This window comes from Esox lucius, chromosome 24 (genome assembly GCF_011004845.1).
Source record: "Esox lucius isolate fEsoLuc1 chromosome 24, fEsoLuc1.pri, whole genome shotgun sequence".
NCBI lineage: Eukaryota > Metazoa > Chordata > Actinopteri > Esociformes > Esocidae > Esox > Esox lucius.
This window is the reverse complement of record NC_047592.1, coordinates 13,095,900-13,119,706: the sequence shown is the minus strand read 5'-3', so window position 1 is coordinate 13,119,706 and position 23,807 is coordinate 13,095,900. Positions and strand designations below refer to the sequence as shown.

General features: G+C 44.2%; 2 protein-coding genes across 2 annotated transcripts; one reads left to right on the top strand and one right to left on the bottom strand.

Annotated features, from left to right (window-relative positions):
* Nucleotides 1-1,565: 1,565 nt before the first annotated feature.
* On the top strand, nucleotides 1,566-9,600 carry trip6 (thyroid hormone receptor interactor 6). The gene is made up of 11 exons (XM_029117620.2): nucleotides 1,566-1,695; nucleotides 2,223-2,262; nucleotides 3,475-3,685; nucleotides 3,961-4,094; nucleotides 4,274-4,387; nucleotides 4,561-5,520; nucleotides 5,637-5,733; nucleotides 5,850-6,019; nucleotides 6,159-6,337; nucleotides 6,578-6,698; nucleotides 6,858-9,600. The coding sequence occupies exons 3-11, from the start codon at nucleotides 3,484-3,486 to the stop codon at nucleotides 6,987-6,989; spliced, it is 2,109 nt and encodes a 702-aa protein (XP_028973453.2). The 5' UTR covers nucleotides 1,566-1,695; nucleotides 2,223-2,262; nucleotides 3,475-3,483; the 3' UTR covers nucleotides 6,990-9,600.
* Nucleotides 9,601-10,075: 475 nt separating this feature from the next.
* sst5 (somatostatin 5) lies at nucleotides 10,076-23,469 on the bottom strand. Its single transcript, XM_020043368.2, has 2 exons — nucleotides 23,096-23,469; nucleotides 10,076-10,402 (listed from the first exon to the last, which is right to left on the bottom strand). Exons 1-2 carry the CDS (start codon nucleotides 23,225-23,227, stop codon nucleotides 10,208-10,210), a joined length of 327 nt encoding a protein of 108 aa, XP_019898927.2. The 5' UTR covers nucleotides 23,228-23,469; the 3' UTR covers nucleotides 10,076-10,207.
* Nucleotides 23,470-23,807: the final 338 nt, after the last annotated feature.

Genomic DNA, 23,807 nt, shown 5'->3' with positions numbered 1-23,807 from the left:
GTTTGAACTCGTTACCTGTATAAAAGACACCTGTCCACACACTCAATCAAACAGACGCCGACATCTTCACAATAATGGCCAAGACCAGAGAGCTGTGTAAGGACATCAGGGATACAATTGTAGACCTGCACAAGGCTGGGATGGGCTACAGGACAATAGGCAAGCAGCTTGGTGAGAAGGCAACAACTGTTGGTGCAATTATTAGAAAATGGAAGAAGTTCAAGATGACAGTCAATCTCCCTCGGTCTGGGTCTCCATGCAAGATCTCACCTCGTGGGGCATCAATGATCATAAGGAAGGTGAGGGATTAACCCAGAACTACACGGCAGGACCTGGTCAATTACCTGAAGAGAGCTGGGACCACAGTCTCAAAGAAAACCATTAGTAACACACTACGCCATTATGGATTAAAATCCTGCAGCGCACGCAAGGTCCCCCTGCTCAAGCCAGCGCATGTCCAGGCCTGTCTGAAGTTTGCCAGTGACCATCTGGATGATCCAGATGAGGAGTGGGAGGTCATGTGGTCTGATGAGATAAAAATAGAGCTTTTTGGTCTAAACTCCACTCGCTGTGTTTGGAGGAACACGAAGAAGGATGAGTACAACCCCAAGAACACCATCCCAACCGTGAAGCATGGGTGTGGAAACATCATTCTTTGGGGATGCTTTTCTGCAAAAGGGACAGGACGACTGCACCGTATTGAGGGGAGGATGGATGGGGCCATGTATCGTGAGATCTTGGCCAACAACCTCCTTCCCTCAGTAAGAGCATTGAAGATGGGTCGTGGCTGGGCTTCCAGCATGACAACGACCCGAAACACACAGCCTGGGCAACTAAGGAGTGGCTCCGTAAGAAGCATCTCAAGGTCCTGAAGTGGCCTAACCAGTCTCCAGACCTGAACGCAATAGAAAATCTTTGGAGGGAGCTGATTGCCCAGCAAGTCTGTATTGCCCAGAGACAGCCCCGAAACCTGAAGGATCTGGAGAAGGTCTGTATGGAGGAGTGGGCCAAAATCCCTGCTGCAGTGTGTGCAAACCTGGTCAAGAACTACAGGAAATGCATGATCTCTGTAATTGCAAACAAAGGTTTCTGTACCAAATATTAAGTTTGGCTTTTCTGATGTATCACATACTTTATGTCATGCAATAAAATGCTAATTAATTACTTAAAAATCATACAATGTGATTTTCTGGATTTTTGTTTTAGATTCTGTCACTCACAATTGAAGAGTACCTATGATAAAAATGACAGACTTCTACATGCTTTGTAAGTGGGAAAAACTGCCGATTTTGCAGGTTATCAAATACTTGTTCTCCCCAGTGTAGCTATTGACTAGCTATTGATTCAATCGGATTCCCGTCCCAATCAGTTTTCTAATCGGAAAACTCCCTTAATCCAGTGCCAACACCTACACTCCTTTAAATAAGGTGACATAGCTATATTTATCTAACAGCTCACATACGTTTTAATACCGCATAATTAACGTCGGCATACCTACCAGGGAGCCAGTAAAGGACACTGCCTGGTAAAAAAAAAATCATAATACTATTTTCGTGCGTTTGTTAATACAGGACCCCGGGTCCCCCACGACTTTCAAGCCTGGACGCTAGTTAGCCTACGTCACACATTGTATTTGGAATGCAATGATGACGAGCGCGGTTGAAGGCCTGTGACAAACGCAGGATCCATGAGAAAGTAGGTTAACCGCACTAGACCAAAATAAAGTAATTTTAAGAGCTATTTTTATTATAACCTCTCAGAAAAAAAAACAAATAATAAACAACACTTTAAATTGTTTAATTTCGCATGTTTGTGTAGGCTCTCTTCGGAGTAGCCTATAATAAGCTATTAATGTAGCCAAGTCGAGTCGCTGTAGCCGACCAAACGCTATCTCTAAACAAACAAGTAAACAAACATATGATTACGTTGATTGCTGTAATTTGCCCTTCATTATCTGAATGTTTAACTGCCCGTTTGCTACCATAGACAACACTGACTGCAGGAAATGTTTATTTATTTATTTATTCAAATTGAAAAAGATTGACATAGCCTATAGTTTGCCTAGTTGAACCGGTCTTTTTCGCAGCGTAACCTATCAACGTTATAGTTTTATCGTTTATAAAGGTGCGGTGCTAGCATTGCATGCTTGTAGGCTATGTCATCTGGCGATTGACCCAAATAGCCTAATTGTCGCTTCACTGTGAAATGTTTTTCGTTTTTAGATTAGTATGAAGATGACACAGAACGCTTCGGGATTGTAAGGTAGGAAACCTTATTCTTTCCCATATTCTTCGTATATTTCGTTTTATTCACATTAGTCGTGTTGTTTGCATTGCACAAGTTTAGTTTGGTATGTTCGAATTGTAATAATGTAACGTTGCCATTGCTGCCACAATGTATCAACTGCAGCTATCCCATTCAAATCATGTTTGACAGTTCGCTCTGTTATAACGAATTTGGCAACTGATATCTTGTGGGGTAGCTTTCGTCGGAGTTTGGCTAGTGGTCTCGCATTCCACCGTAAGACTTAAACAAATTGCTTTTAATCACAAAATGATAAACCCGATGTGATACATTTTCCGGCCCACCAATCCTCGGATTTGAGTGTGCGCTCAGCCGGATTTAGAAGGTTTAAATCAGGTTGGTGGAAGGAGGGACAACGACTCCATGGTATTAGTTGACTGAGTCTGGTCACTGATTTAGAGTGAACATTGTATGCGATGCGCTTAGAACATTTGCTTTAATGAAAACGTGTAATGTTCGTCGCAATAGGGTCCTGAGGGCCTGCCATATCAGCGTTTTGTAAAGAATATCTTCTTAATAATCAGATGGTAGGCTTAATAACACTCCCATTGTTTCAGCTGTATATCCTATTGGTCTGAGTTTTTTTTTTTTTTTTACTACACTATTGTGTGTTATTGTTATGAACCAGGTCCAGGTGCTTAAACAGAGACTCATATCATTACACAACATTTCCTCTTTTTTTGTCAAATTTCATTTGGGATCATTTAGAGTTGAGTGTAAACATTAGACACAATAACTATTGTAGTTGATATGAAGCAATGGGTAGTAGTGGAACAAACCATCATGCACCTGGGATTTGGGCGTGGGTGTGTTTGTTTTTTAGTGTGTGTGTGTTTTTGTTTGTGTGTGTGTTGGCTTGCGCTGTGAAACTGGTCTTTCTGTCTCCCGGAATTCCCCTTGTGGTTGTGAATGTCTCTATCATCCTGCTTCTCAACTATAAGCCTATTGTTTCACCAGTGTGCGAGTGGCCATAGGAAGCCCACATTGATGCATCTCTGGGTTACCAGGGGTTACATGTAACATAAATGTATACACAGCAACTTTGGTGGTGTGATAGTGTCATAAACTATTCTTTTGAGAACCTTATATTATTATTTTTTGAGAACCACAGGTGTTTTTATGTGTGTTTTGTTGTTCACATTTGTTCACATTTGACCTTTATCATTTTAGAAACCTGACATGTCCGGTCCGACTTGGTTGCCTCCAAGAACCCTGGGTAGCCCAGAGAGAGCCGTCACCCAGATGTCTCATTCTGGACCAGCCATTTACAGACCGTCACCCAAGAATGTTCCTTCAGACCCCCGCTCCAAATATGGGGTCTATGAGCAGAACGGGGGTGGGGCAGTAATGGCCACTAGGTTCATTGCTACTGGACCCACAGGTAAGAAATACAAATACATGTACATCCAAAACAGTAATAGACTTGAGTGAAACAGAATTCAGATTAAGCAAATTGTTGGACCACAGCTTTAGTAGTAAATCCAAGGGTCTTGTGATTTCCGCGCCAATGACTCTGAAATGAACTCTTGACTCGATAATAGGGATTAGACTTGGACTGATTGCTGACTCGACTACTGTGTAATATGTGAACCCTTATGGCTGTTTAGTGTTGTGTTGTGTAAACGTAAAGAGTACTGTTTCCAATGTTTTCAACAGGTGGGCCCATTCAGCACCAAGAGGACCCAGGGTTCCATCAGAAACCTAATGACCATTATTACCAACCACCCCCTCCACACGGCTCCAAAGAAGAGCGCCCCTGGAACGCTCATATGGACAGCTATGAGCTGATGGTATTTGAAACATAACCGCTGCTTTAGCCTGCAATAGAGACTGAGTATTGCTCCATTTTACGATTATGTTCTGTGTGGTTTCTTGGCAGCAATTTGGAATGTTTTCAACCTTTTACCTGCACCCGTTATGACTGTCTTCATTACATCACCTTTTCAATGTGCTGCTCTGCGTTTCTCAGCATCGTGGACCTCCAGAGAATCCGGGTGGGCCTCACTCCAATATCGATGCAGAGATCGACTCTCTCACCACCATGTTGGCTGATCTGGACAGCCAGCCAGAGAACTGTGCGCAGGTTAGCCCACCTGACTAACACCGTGGAGCTGTGAGGCATGAAGGATACCTCAGAAACATAGAATCCATACATTAGCCGGATATGAATGGGACCTCTAGGTACATAGATCTGGGTTGTTATTAGTTACTCTGTAGTGCATTTAAAGAGAACCATTCTCGTCTGTTTTTTTGCAGCTGTATGACAATGTGCCTTACAACCAGCCCATCTCAGTGGACCGCAACCGACCCCCAGCCCCAGCCGGAGCAGCCTCTCAGAGCAGGCCGTTCATGGGTTACCCCCCTCAGTCCCAGTACCATTCAGCACCTCGATACCCCAGCGATGCCTACCAGGGACCCCTGTACTCGCCGCAGCCGGAAAGCACCTACGCCCAGGTCTCTAAAGCCTACCCACCGCCGGAAAGCACCTACGCCCAGGTCTCCAAAGCCTACCCACCGCCGGAAAGCACCTACGCCCAGGTCTCCAAAGCCTACCCACCGTCGGACAGCAACTACGCCCAGGTCTCCAAAGCCTACCCACCGTCGGACAGCAACTACGCCCAGGTCTCCAAAGCCTACCCACCTCCAAACAGCAACTACGCCCAGGTCTCCAAAGCCTACCCCCCACCAAACAGCAACTACACCCAGGTCTCCAAAGCCTACCCCCCACCAAACAGCAACTACGCCCAGGTCCCCAAGGCCTACCCACAGCCAGACACCACCTATGCCCAGGTATCCAAACTCCACCCCCAACCAGACAACACCTACGCCCAGGTCTCCAAACCCTACCCCCAGCCTGTCCCTGCTTCATACACCACTGCCTCCACCCCTACCGGCCCGAGGTTCAGCGTCCAGGTCAAAACCGCCCAGCCGGTCACCTACTCCCAGACTGGTCGGCAGGCCGAGCAGGCCTACACCCCTCCCACTCCCCGCCAGCACGCCTCGCGACCCCTGCCCCAGAACCAGGCAGACCCCCAGTGCTGGTACCCTCCACATAACATGTCCCAAGCCCAGGAGACTCACTCCGAGGTGGGTTACAAGGGAGGTGCCACAGGGTCTGGAGGGAGAGTCAGTCAGGGCCCCATGCCCAAAAGAGGCCAGGAGATTCACCAGTCTGGTTCAGGATTGGCCCCAAACTCTGCCTATCAGCCCGGTAAGGTAAGTGTCTGAGTCGACCACAGTAGGTGGGACCACTTTTGTAATCCTTTCCATCTGGACTGTTTTTGAAGGGGAATTCTGTTAGATGATCCTGAAGCTTAAATATATCTGTCCAGCAGGGGTCAGTAGGTCCGAGGCAGGAGGAAGAGCTGGACCGGCTCACCAAGAAGTTGGTCTATGACATGAATCATCCCCCTACAGAGGAATACTTCGGTAGGTCACTCTTTTTCGCCAATATAAATAATGTTGCTGATGTTGCCTGGGCAGCTGATTTCAGTTCAACACTGTGTTTCTTCTGATAAAACCTCTCCTCCCGATCTTTCCATCAGGTCGTTGTGCCCGCTGCGGCGACAACGTCCTCGGCGACGGCAGCGGCTGTATCGCCATGGAGCAGGTGTTCCACGTGGAGTGCTTCACCTGCATCACCTGCCACGCCCGTCTCCGTGGGCAACCCTTCTACGCCCTGGACAAGAAGAGCTACTGCGAGAGCTGTTACATCGTAAGAATCGGTCGTCGACTGTCCCCTCCGACTGTCTGTTCACGTCTACCTTCCTTATAGCGGTACTCCTGGATTTAATTGGATTTTCTCTCCGTCCTTTCTGTTTTTCCTCTCCGTCTCCACCCTCCCTCTGTTCCAGAGTACCCTCGAGCGTTGCTCCAAGTGCTCGAAGCCCATCCTGGACCGTATCCTGCGCGCTATGGGCAAGGCCTACCACCCGCGCTGCTTCACCTGCGTGGTGTGTGACTGCTGCCTGGATGGCGTGCCCTTCACTGTGGACGCCACCTCCCAGATCCACTGCATAGATGACTTCCACAGGTCAGAACCGCCAGGGGCCGGACACTGGCTGCGCATCACACCCGCCTTGAGCGGGAACCACAGCCCAAGTCCGCCGCTGGTCATTCCTACTTTGAGCTTTCACTGCTAATGTGGTTGTTTCGTTTCCATAATGAGCTTGTTGGGGCAGATTGTTCCGTTCTGATTTAGATTTTCCTTCCCTCTATCCGAGCTCTAATGGTAGCGTTGTGACCGTTACTTCCTGCTTCCTGTCCCACGTAGGAAGTTTGCCCCCCGCTGCTCAGTTTGTGGCCAGGCCATCATGCCTGAGCCCGGCCAGGAGGAGACAGTCAGGATAGTGGCACTGGATCGCAGCTTCCACGTCAACTGTTACGTTTGTGAGGTGAGCGGTTGGTGTGTACCAGTGTGTTTCTTGATTGGGCGGTTCCAATTCGGTAGCGATATATGGTTTGCAAGGATTTCTCGTCAGATACTCGATGCCCAATCAGTGTTGCTGGATTGAACCCATTTGTGTGTCTTCCCCCCCCCCCCCCCCACACAGGAGTGCGGCCTACTCTTGTCGTCCGAGGGCGAGGGGCGAGGCTGTTACCCCCTGGACGGTCACATCCTCTGTAAGGGCTGCAGTGCTCGGCGCATTCAGGACCTCTCTGCCAAAATCTCCACTGACTGCTAGTGGTGCCTGACGTTTGACCCATCCTTCCCCCTCCATTAAGTTGACCTGAAGAACAGATCTGGGATCAGTTCTACCCCATCTCAAACGTTTGACTGACTTGACCAGTGTCTTTCTGCGACGTTATCCCCTTTCACGTTTCTCCATTCTTCAAAATGCCCCAAACTGTGTGGAGTCTGTTTTAGTTGGCCTGTTATTGCTGCAACCTCAAACTGTCCAACGTGTCTGTGTTTCTACCTGGGTACTTGCAGAATGTTCTATCCATTATGTATTCATCCTTATCTTCTGTTTAACACTCTGCTTTCCATTGTATCATCCCCACTATCTTCTGTTTAACACTCTGCTTTCCATTGTATCATCCCCACTATCTTCTGTTTAACACTCTGCTTTCCATTGTATCATCCCCACTATCTTCTTTTTAACACTCTGCTTTCCATTGTATCATCCCCACTATCTTCTTTTTAACACTCTGCTTTCCATTGTATCATCCCCACTATCTTCTGTTTAACACTCTGCTTTCCATTGTATCATCCCCACTATCTTCTGTTTAACACTATGCTTTCCATTGTATCATCCCCACTATCTTCTGTTTAACACTCTGCTTTCCATTGTATCATCCCCACTATCTTCTGTTTAACACTCTGCTTTCCATTGTATCATCCCCACTATCTTCTGTTTAACACTCTGCTTTCCATTGTATCATCCCCACTATCTTCTGTTTAACACTATGCTTTCCATTGTATCATCCCCACTATCTTCTGTTTAACACTATGCTTTCCCTTGTATCTTCACCACTGTAGTCTTTCTCTGAGCTGTAGGAGCCTCTGACCTGCGGGCAGCAGGGGCTGAACTACCCACAAAAGAGACTTGGAAGGAGCCCTCCAATGAAACAATGATTGGATATTGCTGATGTTAAGTAGGAAAGATAGGTTATTATAAGAATTGAGGAGGAGAATGATGATGAGGAATGCCATATCTTTTTGGCTGTATTTTAACGGACCAGTTTAATAATGGGACATCTATATTTTTTTATGTATGCTAAATAATAGTGTTAAGCTTCCAGAAACGGGTGCACATGAGGATATGGTGTCTGTGACTGTGTATATTGCAGGGCGTTTGGTTATGGCATGGATGTGTTTGGATGTCTTTCATTAGAGAGCCAGTAGCTGCAGCTGGTGGTGCAGTGGATTGAATATTGGTTTGAGAGAGAACACTGTACAAAGACAGGACCAGTGAGAACAAGACCACTGAAGCTAAATGCTGCCATCTCCTTGGGTGTTAATACATTTAGACTGGTGAGACAAAGATCGCTGAAGCCAAATGCTTTCCCGTTGGATGTTTTTATATCAGCCCTTGTTAAATTGTGATGATAGCTCGGCACGCTGTTTCTCCTGTCAGAACATAAGATCGATGTTCTATACGAAGCGATTTATACAGTGAAAATTGGTACTGCAATACAAAGAATGTTACTTATATACCAGTCAAAACTTCAAACCCTAACAACAAACTTTGAATGCGCTTACAATGTATTACATTCTTTCTTTCTTTTTTTTTTATATGTTGTTTGGATTGATACTTGACTGTTACAAGGAAGATGAAGAAGGTGCAATGAAGTCTACTGCCTGCCAGTGTCTTAGTAAGAAAGGTCCTCTTGTGTACTTTATGGGTTTGGTTTGAAGCCAGGGGTTTGATGTGTGTTGCTAGTCCTCATCCTAAGACCACTATCCTCCATGAATCAGCCACTCTGAGACATGTTATCCACTTATTCTTTTTATGTAATTGTGTTTCTCTGCCCCACTGTCTTTGTTTTTGTAAAGTAAATACTGCTCATATTGTCTTGAATGCTTTGAGCTCTCCAACCAGGGATTGTCATGGACAGGAGCCTGAGTTCCTGTGCTTAATGAATAAGTACTCAAAGGCATTGTTGAGATCTGTAGCTAATACAAACATTATGAACACCCAAAATACCAGTCCATATTTCAGTCTAAGTTCAGCACTGCCTCTTACTCTAAGTTCCTGAACTACCACTTGCATTGTTTTGTTTTTCCAGAGTAGAATAGTGTTTTGTTACAGTACTTGATCCTTCTCTGAGAAATCTGAGCACAATGATATGAAGTTCTGTGTTGAGCCTTGTGAGTTGCATTTCCTATTCTGTTTATTTATTTCATGTTGTATTCATTGTTGCTAAGTCCATGTTTACCTGCTATATTGAGTTTTTGTCATTTTGTTTTTACTGTGTTAAATGTATGTTTTATGTTCTACAGTATCACACCGAAGTAGTAGAAAATGTCAATGCAAGAGAGGTTTTGCCAATTATTACACACTTTTTTCCCCCTTAGTGCAGTCTGTAGCTAAACCTTTCAAATGTGTGGTCTTGATGGCCAGCAAAAACTGTTGATGACAAGTTGACCCATGTAATCCGTTGTTTCAAGGGCTTTTGTACTGCCAAATAATGTTCTGTCCTTGTGAGGTGTACAGGCCGTGAATGCTTTTATACTGAGCAGGGGGTTGGTTCAGTTTGAGTAGATGCGTGAATGGGTGTGTGCGTTTGCTTTTCCTCTAATGCCGTATGTAGTAGGCATGATAGATACAATAAACCATCCCTTTTTTTTCAGCAAACTACGCCGTGTGTCTGCCTGGATAGACCCGTCTTAGCCTCCGGCCATAAACGCACTTGACAAACTATCATAAAGCTGTATAATGTAAGACAGGACATTGTCAGGCTGGAACCCCGTGTTCCCATATACATTGTAGAATTGTGACAATTGCACTGCAAGTTGATTCTGACATTTCAATGCTCTGAAAACACTGTGTTCCTATATGACTGCAACAGAGGGACCGACTTTTTGAAATGAGTGCAGAAAAGAAATTGTCACGCTATAATGATATATGCTGTGCTTTTCGGAAATGTAGTGGATATCTTTAAAGATGGAAGGAAAGGCCACAGTGCTGGTGCTGATACAGCAGTCTTGTGCACAAATAATATTGCAATATGTTTCTTTTAAATTGTATGAATTTTATTCTCCGTCACTATGCTTAGACTTTAAAATACATTTAAAAGATCAGGCATGTATGCACTGATAACATTCTAGGCCTTTTAATTGATAATAACAGTGCAATATAGCTATCATTTACATGTGGGATATTGCAAGAGGTTCTGAATGTTTTCTCACGTAACCCAAGACAAAGAAGAGAGCTGTTCATGCTGGTGAGGAAGCGCGCTAACATGATGTAAAGGTCTTCCAGAAGAAGTTCCGGCATCCTGCCTTGCGTTCCCGATGGGTTAGGGGTAGCTGGCGGACCACCTCCTCCCTGATGCCAAGCTCCTCCTCCAGGTCGGGTAGCACCTTGTTCCGCCTCGTGGTTGTGGTCATCTGGTCTGACATCATCTTCAGCAGGAGGATGCGAGAAAGGTCCTGTAGGGTACAGAATGAAGACCAGAACAAAACAACGGAAAACACACTCATTGTCCAACTAAAAAGTTCAATGATCATTTTTACTTTGTTTCTAGGGATATTCCACGTCACCATCCCGCACACGGCTGTCCATTTAATCCGACCGGCTCTTGAAAATGCTCCCGTTTTAATCTGAATGTTACAGAATTTCTTTGAAGAATGTACCCGTATCTAACACGCTCTTGTGCAGTTCTTGTTCATATTCTGACTGTGCCCACAAACTGTAAAAAGGCACATTCTGATCTTAACCTCGTCGCCACCTCCAGAGGCGAAACACACCATGTTTAGACATCTTAATTGCGGACGGATCTAGACAAAAACAAAATAATATACGGCTGACACTGTTAAGAATTTTACGTGTATCAGAGTTTCTGAAGAAGGACGAGGCTCCGGTCCAAATTGAAATTTAGCACAAAGATTTATTAATAAGAATTGATAAGTCAAAATACATGAAATACACTGCAGCGGTCAAATATTTGCTCAACCCTCAAGCTTCCACAAAATATTCGCGCAGAAACAAGATCGAACATTGGTTTTAATACTCCCGCCACAGGGGCGGTTACTTTTCACTCTCGTGAGTAAAACCCATCCTTGTTGGCTCTTCGTTGGCATGGTGACATGTTGGACGAATTTCTTGGTTTTCGCTATCCAATGAGGAAGGACATGCACTAACTCTCGAGCATAGATCAACAGGTTCTTTGCATACAGGTGTGAAATCTTAATCAGGTTACAGTAATTTACATTCAATTGTCCTAACCTAGACTAGAACATCAGGGGGCTGGAGACAGAAGGTCTCATTGTGCTGTATAGGGGGCAGTTTCATTTGTATGTTAATTGTGGGGTTTTAATCCTGTCTCCCTATCTGAGCCAGGTGTAAAGTCTGAGTGAAATGAATTGGGTTTTAAACTTTGATGGTTATTGTATTCAATCATATTTCCTTGACCTGGCTGCAGCATACAGTTTAATAAAACAAAAACATAAGAATACATGGTTATTAAATCAGCATTATTTAAACTACATTTATCTCAACAATCCCCCGTTTCACACCATTTATGGTGTGAAAATAACTATAAATGTCACTGAGAATAAGATCATTACCTAAACCGAAATATGTCAAATGTAAACATCAATTATTGTAGACCAGTTGTAAAAAATACTTCAAGGTAGATTGCTGGAAAGAAATGTAAACAAGTTGTAAAGAATAGAGTACACCATGATTTATACAAGAGATTCAGTTTCTTCTCCGACCTCGTTATCTGACTCCTCATCTTGCATCCACGGTGCCAATGGTGCTTGTCTTAACAAAAACTGTCCCTCTTTTTCCTTAGTTAACGCAGTGGTGATAAGCCTATTGGCCAAGGTCCTAATGCAGGGAATGCAGCAACATCCACAAAGCAACAGCAGTGCACACATTATTGTTGTTGACAGGATAATGCTTTCGATAAATGCTCCGATAGATTCTCCGAATCTGGAGAATACGTTTTTGAAAGGTGAATCTACCCCACTGTTTTCAGCGAGTTCTTCACTTAAGGTGGTAAGTCCTTGGAGTGCCCGTGTGACTGAGCCATCAGGCGCTGTGTTATTGGGAATGTATGTGCAGCATGTGGTTTTGAACATTTTACAGACCCCTCCCTTTTCTGCCAATATCATGTCGAGAGCAATTCTATTTTGGTATGTCATTAGGGTTGTTTTGTCTAACTGCTCGTGCAATCCTCTCACAGCATCTCTGGTGTAATTAACAAAACGTTGTTGATTATAGTAAATGTAATTAATCCAATCCACATTCTTATTGATTGTAGGCCAAAGGATAATAGATTCTAACCCCGCCCAAATTTGATTTCTTGCTTTATATTCATCAGGAACCCCTCGAGGCACTCCTATACTGTCAATATATATTGTCTTATCAAAACTACCTTTGGGGAGGTCTCTCTTAGCTATTCTTGCTTGAGTGTGGGTGTGGGCAGCTGCAGTCAGTAGGTCGCGGCTGTCGAATGGTAACGCGTGGAATGGCATTACTAGCTGCACTAGGGCACAAGTGCCCGTCCACCCTAACGGCAGTGTTGGATACAGAGTCTTTTTTCCACAAAACCACCAGACATCAGCTCTTGCTGTTTTCATTTTACCTAAAGCTTGTATGGTAGTCTGATTGATGCCTTTATTAATGGTGCCACAGCTAGCTAGTCTACCTACCATGATTCCTTTTTCATCTGATCGGTGGATACATGAGTATGGTCCCGCATAGGAGACAAATGGTGGAGGGGTGGTCCCTCTATTTACTTCTGGGTAGAACAAGCTTAATGACGTACAATTTGGGTCAGTTTGTTTCAAGTAGAGTTGTATCATGCAGTCGTACCCGGAGGGGTCATTTAGTGGGTTGAGTGGGAATGGCATTGTGCCTAATTGGGGGCGAGCCGTGGCACAAGCAATACAGTCTGACAAGTTGTGTGTTTTTGCTGAGTATCTAATCCAGTCAAGCCAAGTATTTTTATCGGTGTATCCTGTTTCTATCGCAACTGCTTGACCTGGATTATCTTTATCTAAATATGTAACAAGCTGGGGTTTTTCTTCATCGAACAGGGTGTCTTCGGCTGGAATGTCATTATTCTGTGTGTCTGATGTATCAGCCTGTTTTTTGCTGACCTGTATGCTAAATTGCCCTAGTGGATCATCCCCATCCTGATATGCCCCTAACACATAGATATCGGTATCTGAGATCTGGGGATTCTTCAAAGTGAGAAACAAAGGGTTACATTTATCGTCCTCACACTCACTGGGAGAGGAGGCTTTATACATTGTGAGTCTATGTTTTAATGATGCTTTCCCTTCTTTCGCTGGGGGGTTATATCCCCATTCATCTGGCCCTGTGTTAGTGATTACATAGTTCCAATTGGAACACCAACTGTCATGAGGGTTATTTGCTGCATAGTAGACTTCGCATATATATTTTTCTGACCACACGTATGCTTTCTGACGGCCTTTACAGTAAATTACTGAACATAAATCAAATCGTGCAGCATCAGTTTCTCCTTCAGTAAAATGCAACGTCAGTAAGGGTTGGGCACTCCTATATGATCTTCTAAATCTTCGGTGATCCTCTTTAAGGGAAATTGTACTGTTTTGTGGAATAGCTCTACCTACACGTGCAGTGTTACCGTGCTCCCTGAGGGTTATGGATGACCTGATCTCAGGAGGGAACAGTAGGATTAATGTGACGACTAAAGAAATAGTTATGGCTACAATTGCTATTGTTCCCTTTATTCCACAAAATTCTAGAAGCCTCAATTTGTTCCCTCTTTTGTTCTCCATTTTGTTTAACTGGGGAAGGGGGAAAAAATTTCCAGGAGACTTCCAAGAGGTTGAATGTTTTACCTACCAGAAAGAGACAAAAGATTTCTGGTTCTGCTGTGTCTAATTCAAATTCATCATTTTATCCATCAAAACCTACTTTTTGTTCACAGCGTGGTCAAATCAGTCCTAACCTCCTCTAGTGGTCGGGAGGGCGCCTGGGCGGGTGTACAGTGTGTCAGGTGGTGCCAATTAGCTCCTGTTTTACCTCTAACTTTCAGGGCATGGGTTGAGCTTTCAATCACTTCCCACGGTCCTGTCCACCTCGGTTCTGTCCACTTACGTTTGTGGACACGCAACCACACCCAATCTCCAGGCTTTACAGGAGGCTCTGTGTCGCTCTGTGGTGTTTCTGTTGTAGTTTTGACCTGTGAAGACAAAACTCGAGTGAGATTAGTGAGTGCTCTCATATAATCGTCTGCTTCTATCTGCCACAGATCCAATACTGGGCCTATACCACCATCTCTGGGTGGGCCCGGCATTGGCCTGCCTGTCAATAACTCGTGAGGCGACAGGTGAGTTTTATTACTCTGTGAAGATCTCATAGACATTAGTGCTAGGGGTAGTGCGTCTACCCAATTCATTTTGGTGTTATGGCAAGCTTTGGCAATTTTTCTTTTCAAAGTTTGGTTAGCCCTCTCTACTAGACCTTGTGAAGAGGGGTGATATACTGATCCAAACTTGTGCGCAATGCCAAAATACTTTTCTACTTCACTCAACTTTTGGCTGGTGAAGTGGGATCCATTATCTGACCTAATACGTCTGGGGACCCCATACCTGGGTATCAGTTCGTTCTTTAGCCATTTTACTACTGAGTTAGCATCCTCTTTTTTACATGGGATTGCTTCAATCCATTTGGTGTAACGGTCTACCATAACCAAAATGTACCTGTGTCCCCTGACCATATTATCTGCTCCCATGTCTGTATAGTCTATACAAATCTCTTTGAATGGAGCATCAGGAACTGGAAAACGTCCCATTGGGCATTTGTATGGCTTTTTATCATTGTGAGCATTGCAATTTTCGCAGTCTTTTACAACGTTTTCTACCATTTCCCTCATGTATGGATGCCACCAGTGGGCTTCCACTTCTTTAGTGGTTCTTGTTCTGCCAACATGGGTTGGTCCATGTGCTTCTTTGATTAACAAATGACAGAGTTTTGCAGGTGCCACCAGGCGACCATCATGTGATCTCCAAAGACCTTTGTCTGACTTTGTCGCACCTTTTAAAAGCCACTGATTGTGTTCATAAACTCCTGCATGTTCCTGCATTTTTTCTATGTTTTCTTCAGTTAGTTCAGGGGTGTTTTCTGTCTGTAGGCATATCAATTGTCTGCTGTACCCTCCTGCCTTTTTAGCTGCTTTGTCTGCAGCGTCATTACCTTTAGCTACCGGTGAGATTGAATTTTGGTGTCCTTTACACTTCATTACTGCTATCTGGGCAGGGAGTAGGATGGCTTTGAGAAGATTTTGAAGTGCACTGGCATGTTTAACTGGAGTTTTTTGACTGGTCAGGAATCCCCTTCTCAGCCATTGTGGGCCATCTATGTGTACTGCGCCATGTGCATATGCTGAGTCAGTGTAGATGTTTACTCTTTTGTCTTTCCCTATTTCTAAAGCTTTGGTTAATGCTATCACTTCAGCTAATTGGGCAGAGGCTGGTTGGGGAATGACTTCTGAGTCTAGGGTCTCAATTTGCTGTCCCTGTTGTTGTACTACTGCATATGAGGCTACATTTCCTTGATCCCCTCTATAACAGCAGCCATCACAGTATAATGTCATTTCTGGATTTACTAGTGGGTTTGCCTTTAGGTCTTCTCTGAGTTTCAAGTCTTTTTGTGCTACATATTCACAGTCATGTGGTTCATGTTCTTCTGAGTTCAGTCCATTGGCCATATTGGTTCTTTCAGTTTCATAACTGATGTGTGGTTGCTTCAGGATGTCAGAAATCTTAATTTTTCTTACTGGGGAGAAAGTAAATGCGTTGGAGCTCAGGAATGCAATTACTCCATGTGAAGTGTTGATTTTTAGGGGATGGCACATGACCACATGTGATGTTTTGTCTATAGCCCTAGTTAGGGCTGCTAGATGTTTGGCACATCCTGTTTGCCCTTGTTCAATGTTGTCCAGTCTGGAACTGTGGTACATCAGTACTCTCCTTTCTCCCTCTTTTTTCTGAAACAGGACAGCATTTATAATGCTTCCTGTTTCTGAAACATCAAGATAGAATGGCTGGGTGTAGTCTGGGGAGCAGAGGTGTGCTGCTTGTCCTAGGGCTTGTTTAGTGTGGGTGAAGGCTTCTTCTCCTTCGGGTGTCCAATCAAGGGTAGCAGTGAGATTTCTGTTTCCAGCCACTGATAGCATTTCCCTAAGTGGTTGAGTGAGGGACACATAATCTGGCACGTGGTTCCTGGAGTATCCTGTGAGTCCAAGAAATGCTAGCATCTGTTGCACAGTCTTTGGTTTTCCATGTGAGAGAATGGAATTTCTTTGCGATGATGTCAACGTGAGGCTATTAGCAGAAATTAATCTTCCCAGGAATGTAACTGTTCGTCTACACACCTGTGTTTTTTCTTTTTTGACCTTGTAGCCTGCGTTGGCGAGGAGTATCAAAAGATCTGTTGTAGTTTTTAGACATGCTTGTGGTGTTGGGCTTGCCAACAATAAGTCATCAACATATTGGATCAGGATAGTTCCTTGTGGCAGTTGGAGATGTTTTAAATCTTCTCTCAATGCTTGGTTGAAGAGTCCTGGGCTGTCTTTGTATCCTTGTGGCATTCGGTTGTAGGTGTACTGTTTCCCTTTGTAGGTGAAGGCAAATATATCTTGTACTTCTGGAGCGAGAGGTAGGCAAAAAAATGCATTTGCTAGGTCGATGACAGTGAAGTGTGTGTGAGTGGGATTCAGATTCTGTAAAGCAACATAGGGGTCTGGAACAGGAATGTTTTCTGTGGTGGTAGCTTGGTTAATTTGTCGTAGGTCATGTACCATTCTCCATCCTTTATTTTCTGCTTTTGGGACGGGCAGTATTGGTGTGTTCCATGGAGATTTAGTTGGTCTTAATACCCCTGCTGTGAGTAATCCTCGTATGGTGTCATCGATCCCTTCTACCTGTTCTTGTTTGAGTCTGTATTGGGGACGCCAGCAGGGCAATTGGTGTGGTCTTAATTGGACGGTGACCTGGTTGGCGGGGACACATCCTACATCATATGGGTCTTTAGTCCACAATTTCTCTGGAACTCGTGAGAGCCATCTTTCTGCATCCGGGTGGTTGGTGTGTTCCCTTCCATGGTCTCTGTCCAATTCTTGTCTCTCTAGTATTCCTGAATTTATTCCATCATGCCTGATTTTCCACATGGTTCCATCTGATGAGCAGGACACTTTTGGGACCGAGGTTTCCTGCCAGTCTTTTGTTAGTGCTGCCTTTATCATGGGTCCCAGTGATCTTGCTTCACATCCGACGCCTACAGCAAGGGTTACGTGTGGCTCACTCTCATGTCTCAGGGCATACCAGGTTTTCTGTTCAGGAGTTAGTTCACAGTATGCAGCGACACCTTGTGCTCCCACATAGATGTCAGTGATGGATAGTTGTTCAGTCATTTCTTCTTTATCTTCTTCCCATGCTTGCTGGTACTCATCATCTGGTCTGCGTAGGTAGTTGTAGGTGCAGTGTAGAGGATCCATGGGAGGTCCATAGGGTCCTAGTGTGTTGATCCATGGTTTCCATTTCATGTAGTAGTGCTGTATTTCTGGTGTATCAACTGAGGTGTTGCACAATCTGCTCCAGTAGACCTGTGTGGTTTCTGGTGGTGTGTTCTGTTCCATTTCAGGTCCCATCATGAGTATTCTGTGTCCATGCTGTAGTACAGTAGGTGTTGTTTTCTGTCCTGGGAGATGCACAATGAGGCCATCTGGGGTGCACAGAATACTGGCTCCAATTTTTACTAGCAGGTCTCTCCCGAGTAGGGGTATAGGGCATTTGGGAGCATGTAGGAATGCGTGATGTAGGGTTTGAGTTCCAACCGTTATGACCAATGGTTTTGTGTATCTTTGTTCTTCTGTTTTTCCCGAGTATCCAACTGTTCGTAGAGTTTTTGAGGAGAGAGGGGGAATTCCCCCCTTCAGTTTGATGAGGCATGAAACGGATGCTCCACTGTCGACCATCATCTCAATTTGTTCCGACTCTATAGTGCAGGTGACCATTGGTTCAAGGTGTGGTGGGGTGGGAACACCTGCAGTTGGATTCTCTGGGCCCCATCATTGCTCCTCCCATGCTGTCATTGGCATCTGGGTGTAGTTGGGTGGCATGCTCCTCCCTCTCCATCCTTCTGAGTGTGTTGGTCCCCTACTGTACGATGATTCTCTTCCTCTATGTGAGCCATAAGGCATGGGTGCTGGTGGACCCGCGGAAGGACAATCTCTGACCCAGTGTGTGAGCTCTCCACAGTTGTGGCAGCCTGTGTTTCCTCTTGGTCTGTTCCTATTCCTTCTTTCTAGTGGAACATTATATGGAAGCAGTGGTGGTCTTTGGTACTGCATGGGGTATTGTTGTGGCGCACCTGGTTCTGCTCCCATCGGCCATCTTGGTTCTGTGTGTGGGGGCGTAGCTCCCACTGGGGGTTTCTTCAATGCTGCAGCTACAGCCTTTTGAACTGCATCTTGTATGTCTCCTGTCCCTGATCCCATTACCATTTGTGTTTCAGGTTTGTTTTTCTTTGATCTGTTTATTATATCTTCTTTTTCTGCCACTTGCATCTTCAGCAGCCTTTTACTGAGGGCCCTCTGTTCTTCGTCACGTTCTCCTTCTAATTTGCTGTAATTGCCATGGTGATGTGTCAGGTGGATTCGCCAGTTTTCTTCATCCATGATGCTGAGTCCTGCAACGTCATTCAATTTGGCTTGAACTGCTAATGGGAGGGCTTTTAACACTCTGTCTCGGTACAACATGCGGTTGGAGGGGGAGTGATCATATCGTTCACCAGTGCTCTCTAACCATTCTTCTTCACACCTTCTCAAGAAGACGTGCTGCTCTTCATTCTGTGCCATTTTAAGACTGTCCAATCCGGTGAGGGATCTCTGGGTAGGGAACTTGTCTCTTACTGCTCCCCAGTAGGCAGTTCTGTACTGATTGAAAGGTGTATCATCTTCTTCATCAGAGCATCCTGCTATGGCATCTAATTCCCGGACTCTGATGTTCCCTTCTACCCGCCTTATGAGGGCCCTTATGTCTCCCAAACAAAGCTGGTCTGTTGCTGTGTACTTCTCCCATTCGATAATCCATCTTTGGCCTCCTTTCTGTAGTGGTGGCAGTTTGGACACCAGTGCTTCCATGTCTCTATGCTTCCATGGCTGGTAGATAGTTTCTCCTCCTCCAATAGCAACCAGGGGGTATTGTCCTGGGGTTGCATTTCCTATGTGTGATCGGGTGTGTCTTGAGATGGGACTGGATAGGCCCACACCTTCAGTAGTGGTGGGGGGCAGGGCAACCTTTACTTCTCCCGTCAGTCTAACAGTGCATGTTTTGTGGCTACCTTCTTCAGAGTCAGAGTAATCACTACAAGTATGTTCTTTTTCTTCCCTTGTTTTGATTTGTTCCCTACTTGCTTCTTCTTCGGTGTCATATCCAGTCCTGTATTTAATCTCCCCTTTTTTCTTTTGCTTCTGTTTTTTATTTATGAACACAGTTGCATCCTCTTTCAGTCTAAATGCTTCATTTCCTTGATCTGGAGTGGATGCAGAGGGATACCCAGGTCTTGTCCCTGCTGCTTTAGTGACTTCACCTCCTGTTCTACTCGTCTGCAGCATGTTTTGGGTGTCGCTCAGCATTTGTTGCGCATTTTGAGCCACAACCATGACGTCTGTCATCATCTCACTGAGCTTTTGGGTTGCTACTGGGATTTCATCAACTTCTAGGATCCCTCCTTTTACCTGCATGACCGGGGCCTGCACTTGCGGGTAGAGGGAGTTAGGTAGTATGTAAGGGGGGGGTGCCGTGGGCTTTGAATGTAGTTTGAGGGTAGTTAATTCTTCATTGGAGGTGTCTGAGTCTGGCTCTCTCTCTAAACCAACTGTCATGAGTCCACCTGGAGTGATCTGCTTCATGAATAACAACAGTTTGGTGGAACGGGCCATGCGTCTTTCAGCTTTTCGAAGGGCTCTTATTGTAGATCCAAACTTAGGTTCACCTTTTCTTTCCCAATCTATCTGAGCCTTGGATGCTTCACCTCTTTCATGCACTATTATCCGTGCTCTGTATGTTCCGGTAGGACATGGATCTGTATCACCTGGTATTAGTCTTCTGTCTTGCCAATCTTTCCAAATTTTTTCTAGTTTCTTTTTAGTCTTCTGTCTGTTTTTTGGTTCTGTGGTGGCTTCAATTTTATTGAAAATCCTATTCCTCCAGTCTTCTGTACTTTTGTTTGGGAATAACTCTAGGGGCTGTTTGTCCACCATTGTGCTATCCTAGACTGTGATCAGTAAGTGTTTTGAAACTAAAGATAATAAAAATCAAAGAGACCAGAAAGTTCTTAGAATAACAAATACAATTTTAACCAAAAATGTAAAATGAATCTATTGTGAGTTTTATTATGATTTCTCTTTTCTTTTTCGAAGTTGCTAAATAAAATGAAACTAGGGAGTTCTAAAAAATTACAAATAAATTCTAAACAGAAGCAGAAGAAATTAACCTATTGTGGAAATCTAGAAAAGAAATTTAAAACAAAACGTAAAATTGATCTAACTTGGATATTTAAACGAGCATGAATCTATGTTGAGATAAAAATTTGCTTTAAAGAAATGAATGAAACTAGAACATTTATGTAAATAAGGAAAGGAAGCTAAAGGCCATGTACTAATTCAAGGAGGATTCTAACTTTATGCAAATCTTAGTTTGGTGCCTGATTTCACCTCTTTCTGTTACTTTTCCAGGTCTGATGTTCTAATGTTCACACTAATGGGGATCAGGGGATTCTGTCTGTAAATCCCAAGGGAGATTTATTAAATGTTTGCTCCTTTAACTGCTAGTTGTTTTAACATTAGAGTATTTCCTATTTGGATTGTAATATTTATTTTAGTTGGTTTGGATCGAGTAAATTAAGACAATTACACCATATTTCCAGTGTTACTTTTTGTTCATAAGAGGAAACAGCTTCCTCACACAGGTCTAGACGCAGTCTGCTGCTCCAGTCCAATCACGATACACAATTAGTTTACACACAGTTCCCCACCCCCTTTGCCACAGAGTAAAACTCAAAGATCTGTTTGTTTTCTTACACTTTATTCACTTAATATAGAGCCAGGCTTCTACCATTTTCAGGCGGACACTTATACTTTGAATGTGTTACTTCAAACAGACCTTTCTGATAAGTTTTTCCAGTTTAAAAATCCTCCCCACATTCCCCAGTCACTACAGAATTGGCGCTAATGGACGCTTTCTCCTGTTTAAAACCACACTGCTTGAGCTCGCTCGCTCCCAATTCAACAACCCAATCTTATGCAATTCGTTATGTACAGTTTATCACAAAACACACACTGCGCGAGTCGCTGCCACGGACTCAAATTATCAACACCATTCTATTTCAAAATATTTACAGTAGGCCTCTGTACATTTCCTAAGTGTATCTTCACACAATTCGACTATACCTATGTTCAAATTGATTCCTATTTTTGGCTATTAAGTACGAGAGAAAAAACTGAAAGCACTTCCAATGGCGCATCTACGTCCGTCGTCACGCCAACGTCAGCGTTACCAAGTCCTTACTTCCACAGCTGTAACAAGTAGATTACCTACAACTATTTTCAGCTGGCTTTTAAAAAAAGTCTTAATGTTTATCTTCGTGCCTAACAGAGACTATTACTCTGTTGCCGCCCCGCGGTCTTTTTTATTTAAAATTTTACTGAGTCTAAACTCGGCCGACCCAATCCGGACCTTTAACGTTTACTGAAATTTTCCAGGCATCCCAAGGCCTCCTCTTCGAGATCTCATAAGTTTTCAAAATGTATACATGTTCAACAGAGTAGCCCACCCAAAATCAGGAATCCCCACAGGTTTACCCTGGTCGTATCACATGAAATTAGGGTCTATGTATGTTGAACAAGGCCTATTTCTTTCAAGATCTCATACATCCAAACTTAAGCATGTACCCTGGCCGTTCTCTCTCGGACTTCTAATGCGCACTTACCAGGCACCCTTCCTCTGGCTTTTAAGGCAATCACAAACAATCACACACAATTCACAAACATTGCTTTTGACTTATCATTTTCAACAAAGTTTTCAATTGGATATTACTTTTATCAATAACTTTTACAGATTTGAATAGACTTACGGGTTGATGGCCGTTGACTCTTACATCTAATATTTCTACATAATCCTACGCCAAATTCGATTAAACAGGAATGGCTTACCTTTTTTTTAGATGGGCCCATGCAAGAGTCAAGCGGCAGAATCAACCTTTCAGTCCTCTGAATCTACTCGTTCCTCCGTCCTCCTATCAGAAATCACGTGTACGGGGTCACCAATTGTTAAGAATTTTACGTGTATCAGAGTTTCTGAAGAAGGACGAGGCTCCGGTCCAAATTGAAATTTAGCACAAAGATTTATTAATAAGAATTGATAAGTCAAAATACATGAAATACACTGCAGCGGTCAAATATTTGCTCAACCCTCAAGCTTCCACAAAATATTCGCGCAGAAACAAGATCGAACATTGGTTTTAATACTCCCGCCACAGGGGCGGTTACTTTTCACTCTCGTGAGTAAAACCCATCCTTGTTGGCTCTTCGTTGGCATGGTGACATGTTGGACGAATTTCTTGGTTTTCGCTATCCAATGAGGAAGGACATGCACTAACTCTCGAGCATAGATCAACAGGTTCTTTGCATACAGGTGTGAAATCTTAATCAGGTTACAGTAATTTACATTCAATTGTCCTAACCTAGACTAGAACATCAGGGGGCTGGAGACAGAAGGTCTCATTGTGCTGTATAGGGGGCAGTTTCATTTGTATGTTAATTGTGGGGTTTTAATCCTGTCTCCCTATCTGAGCCAGGTGTAAAGTCTGAGTGAAATGAATTGGGTTTTAAACTTTGATGGTTATTGTATTCAATCATATTTCCTTGACCTGGCTGCAGCATACAGTTTAATAAAACAAAAACATAAGAATACATGGTTATTAAATCAGCATTATTTAAACTACATTTATCTCAACAACACCCTGCCCTTTGGAATCGCTGCCTGTCCTAAATCAATGTTACTTAACCTCCAAGGAGGGTCGTCACTCTGCGGACATGCGACCGTCGGTCGGGCACTCACCTCGTTGCACTTGGTTGAGTCTGCCCTGAGCATGTCAGTCAGCACGTCTCTGTATGGAGCGCCGCTGACCCTGGCCGGCAACACCGAGACCGACAGAGCCACCAGCAGCACCTTTAGCTGGGAGCACGGCATCGCCCGTCTTTTCCTTCTGACTGGAACGTGTACCGGGTGTATCCTCCTTCAGTGCAGAACAATGGCCTGAGATCGGCTGACAGACGCTGACTTGCCCCGGAGTGGGGGGCAAAAAACGGCGGGATGAATGAAGTCTGTGATTTGGTCCACGCCAAAAAAAAAAACACAGCACGGATGAAGTTGTCATGTGACGGTGTCACCAATATATAGGTTTTCTCGTCCTTGGATCGTCCTACACATCAGACCGGCACAGGCATGTGATTGGTTGACGAGGACGAATGCAAGGGATGGGGCGTGCGTTTGTTTGTGTGTGTGTGTGTGTGTGTGTGTCATGGCATGAGGGCCACTAACTGTGGAGATGTGGATAAGGTCAGAAAGAGCTTTGACGCAATTTCAAAACGGAAACAAAATAAGGCTATACGTCCGTCCAAAATCTGCAGAGTTGTGATGTGGAATTGACATGGGATAAAATACAAGTGTGACAAGCCCGCCACACCCGTAACACCGCAATAGATGTGACACTTCTGATCCAACCCAGCGATATTATTGTGCTTCCTTATATGGCCCCCTACATTCCCTG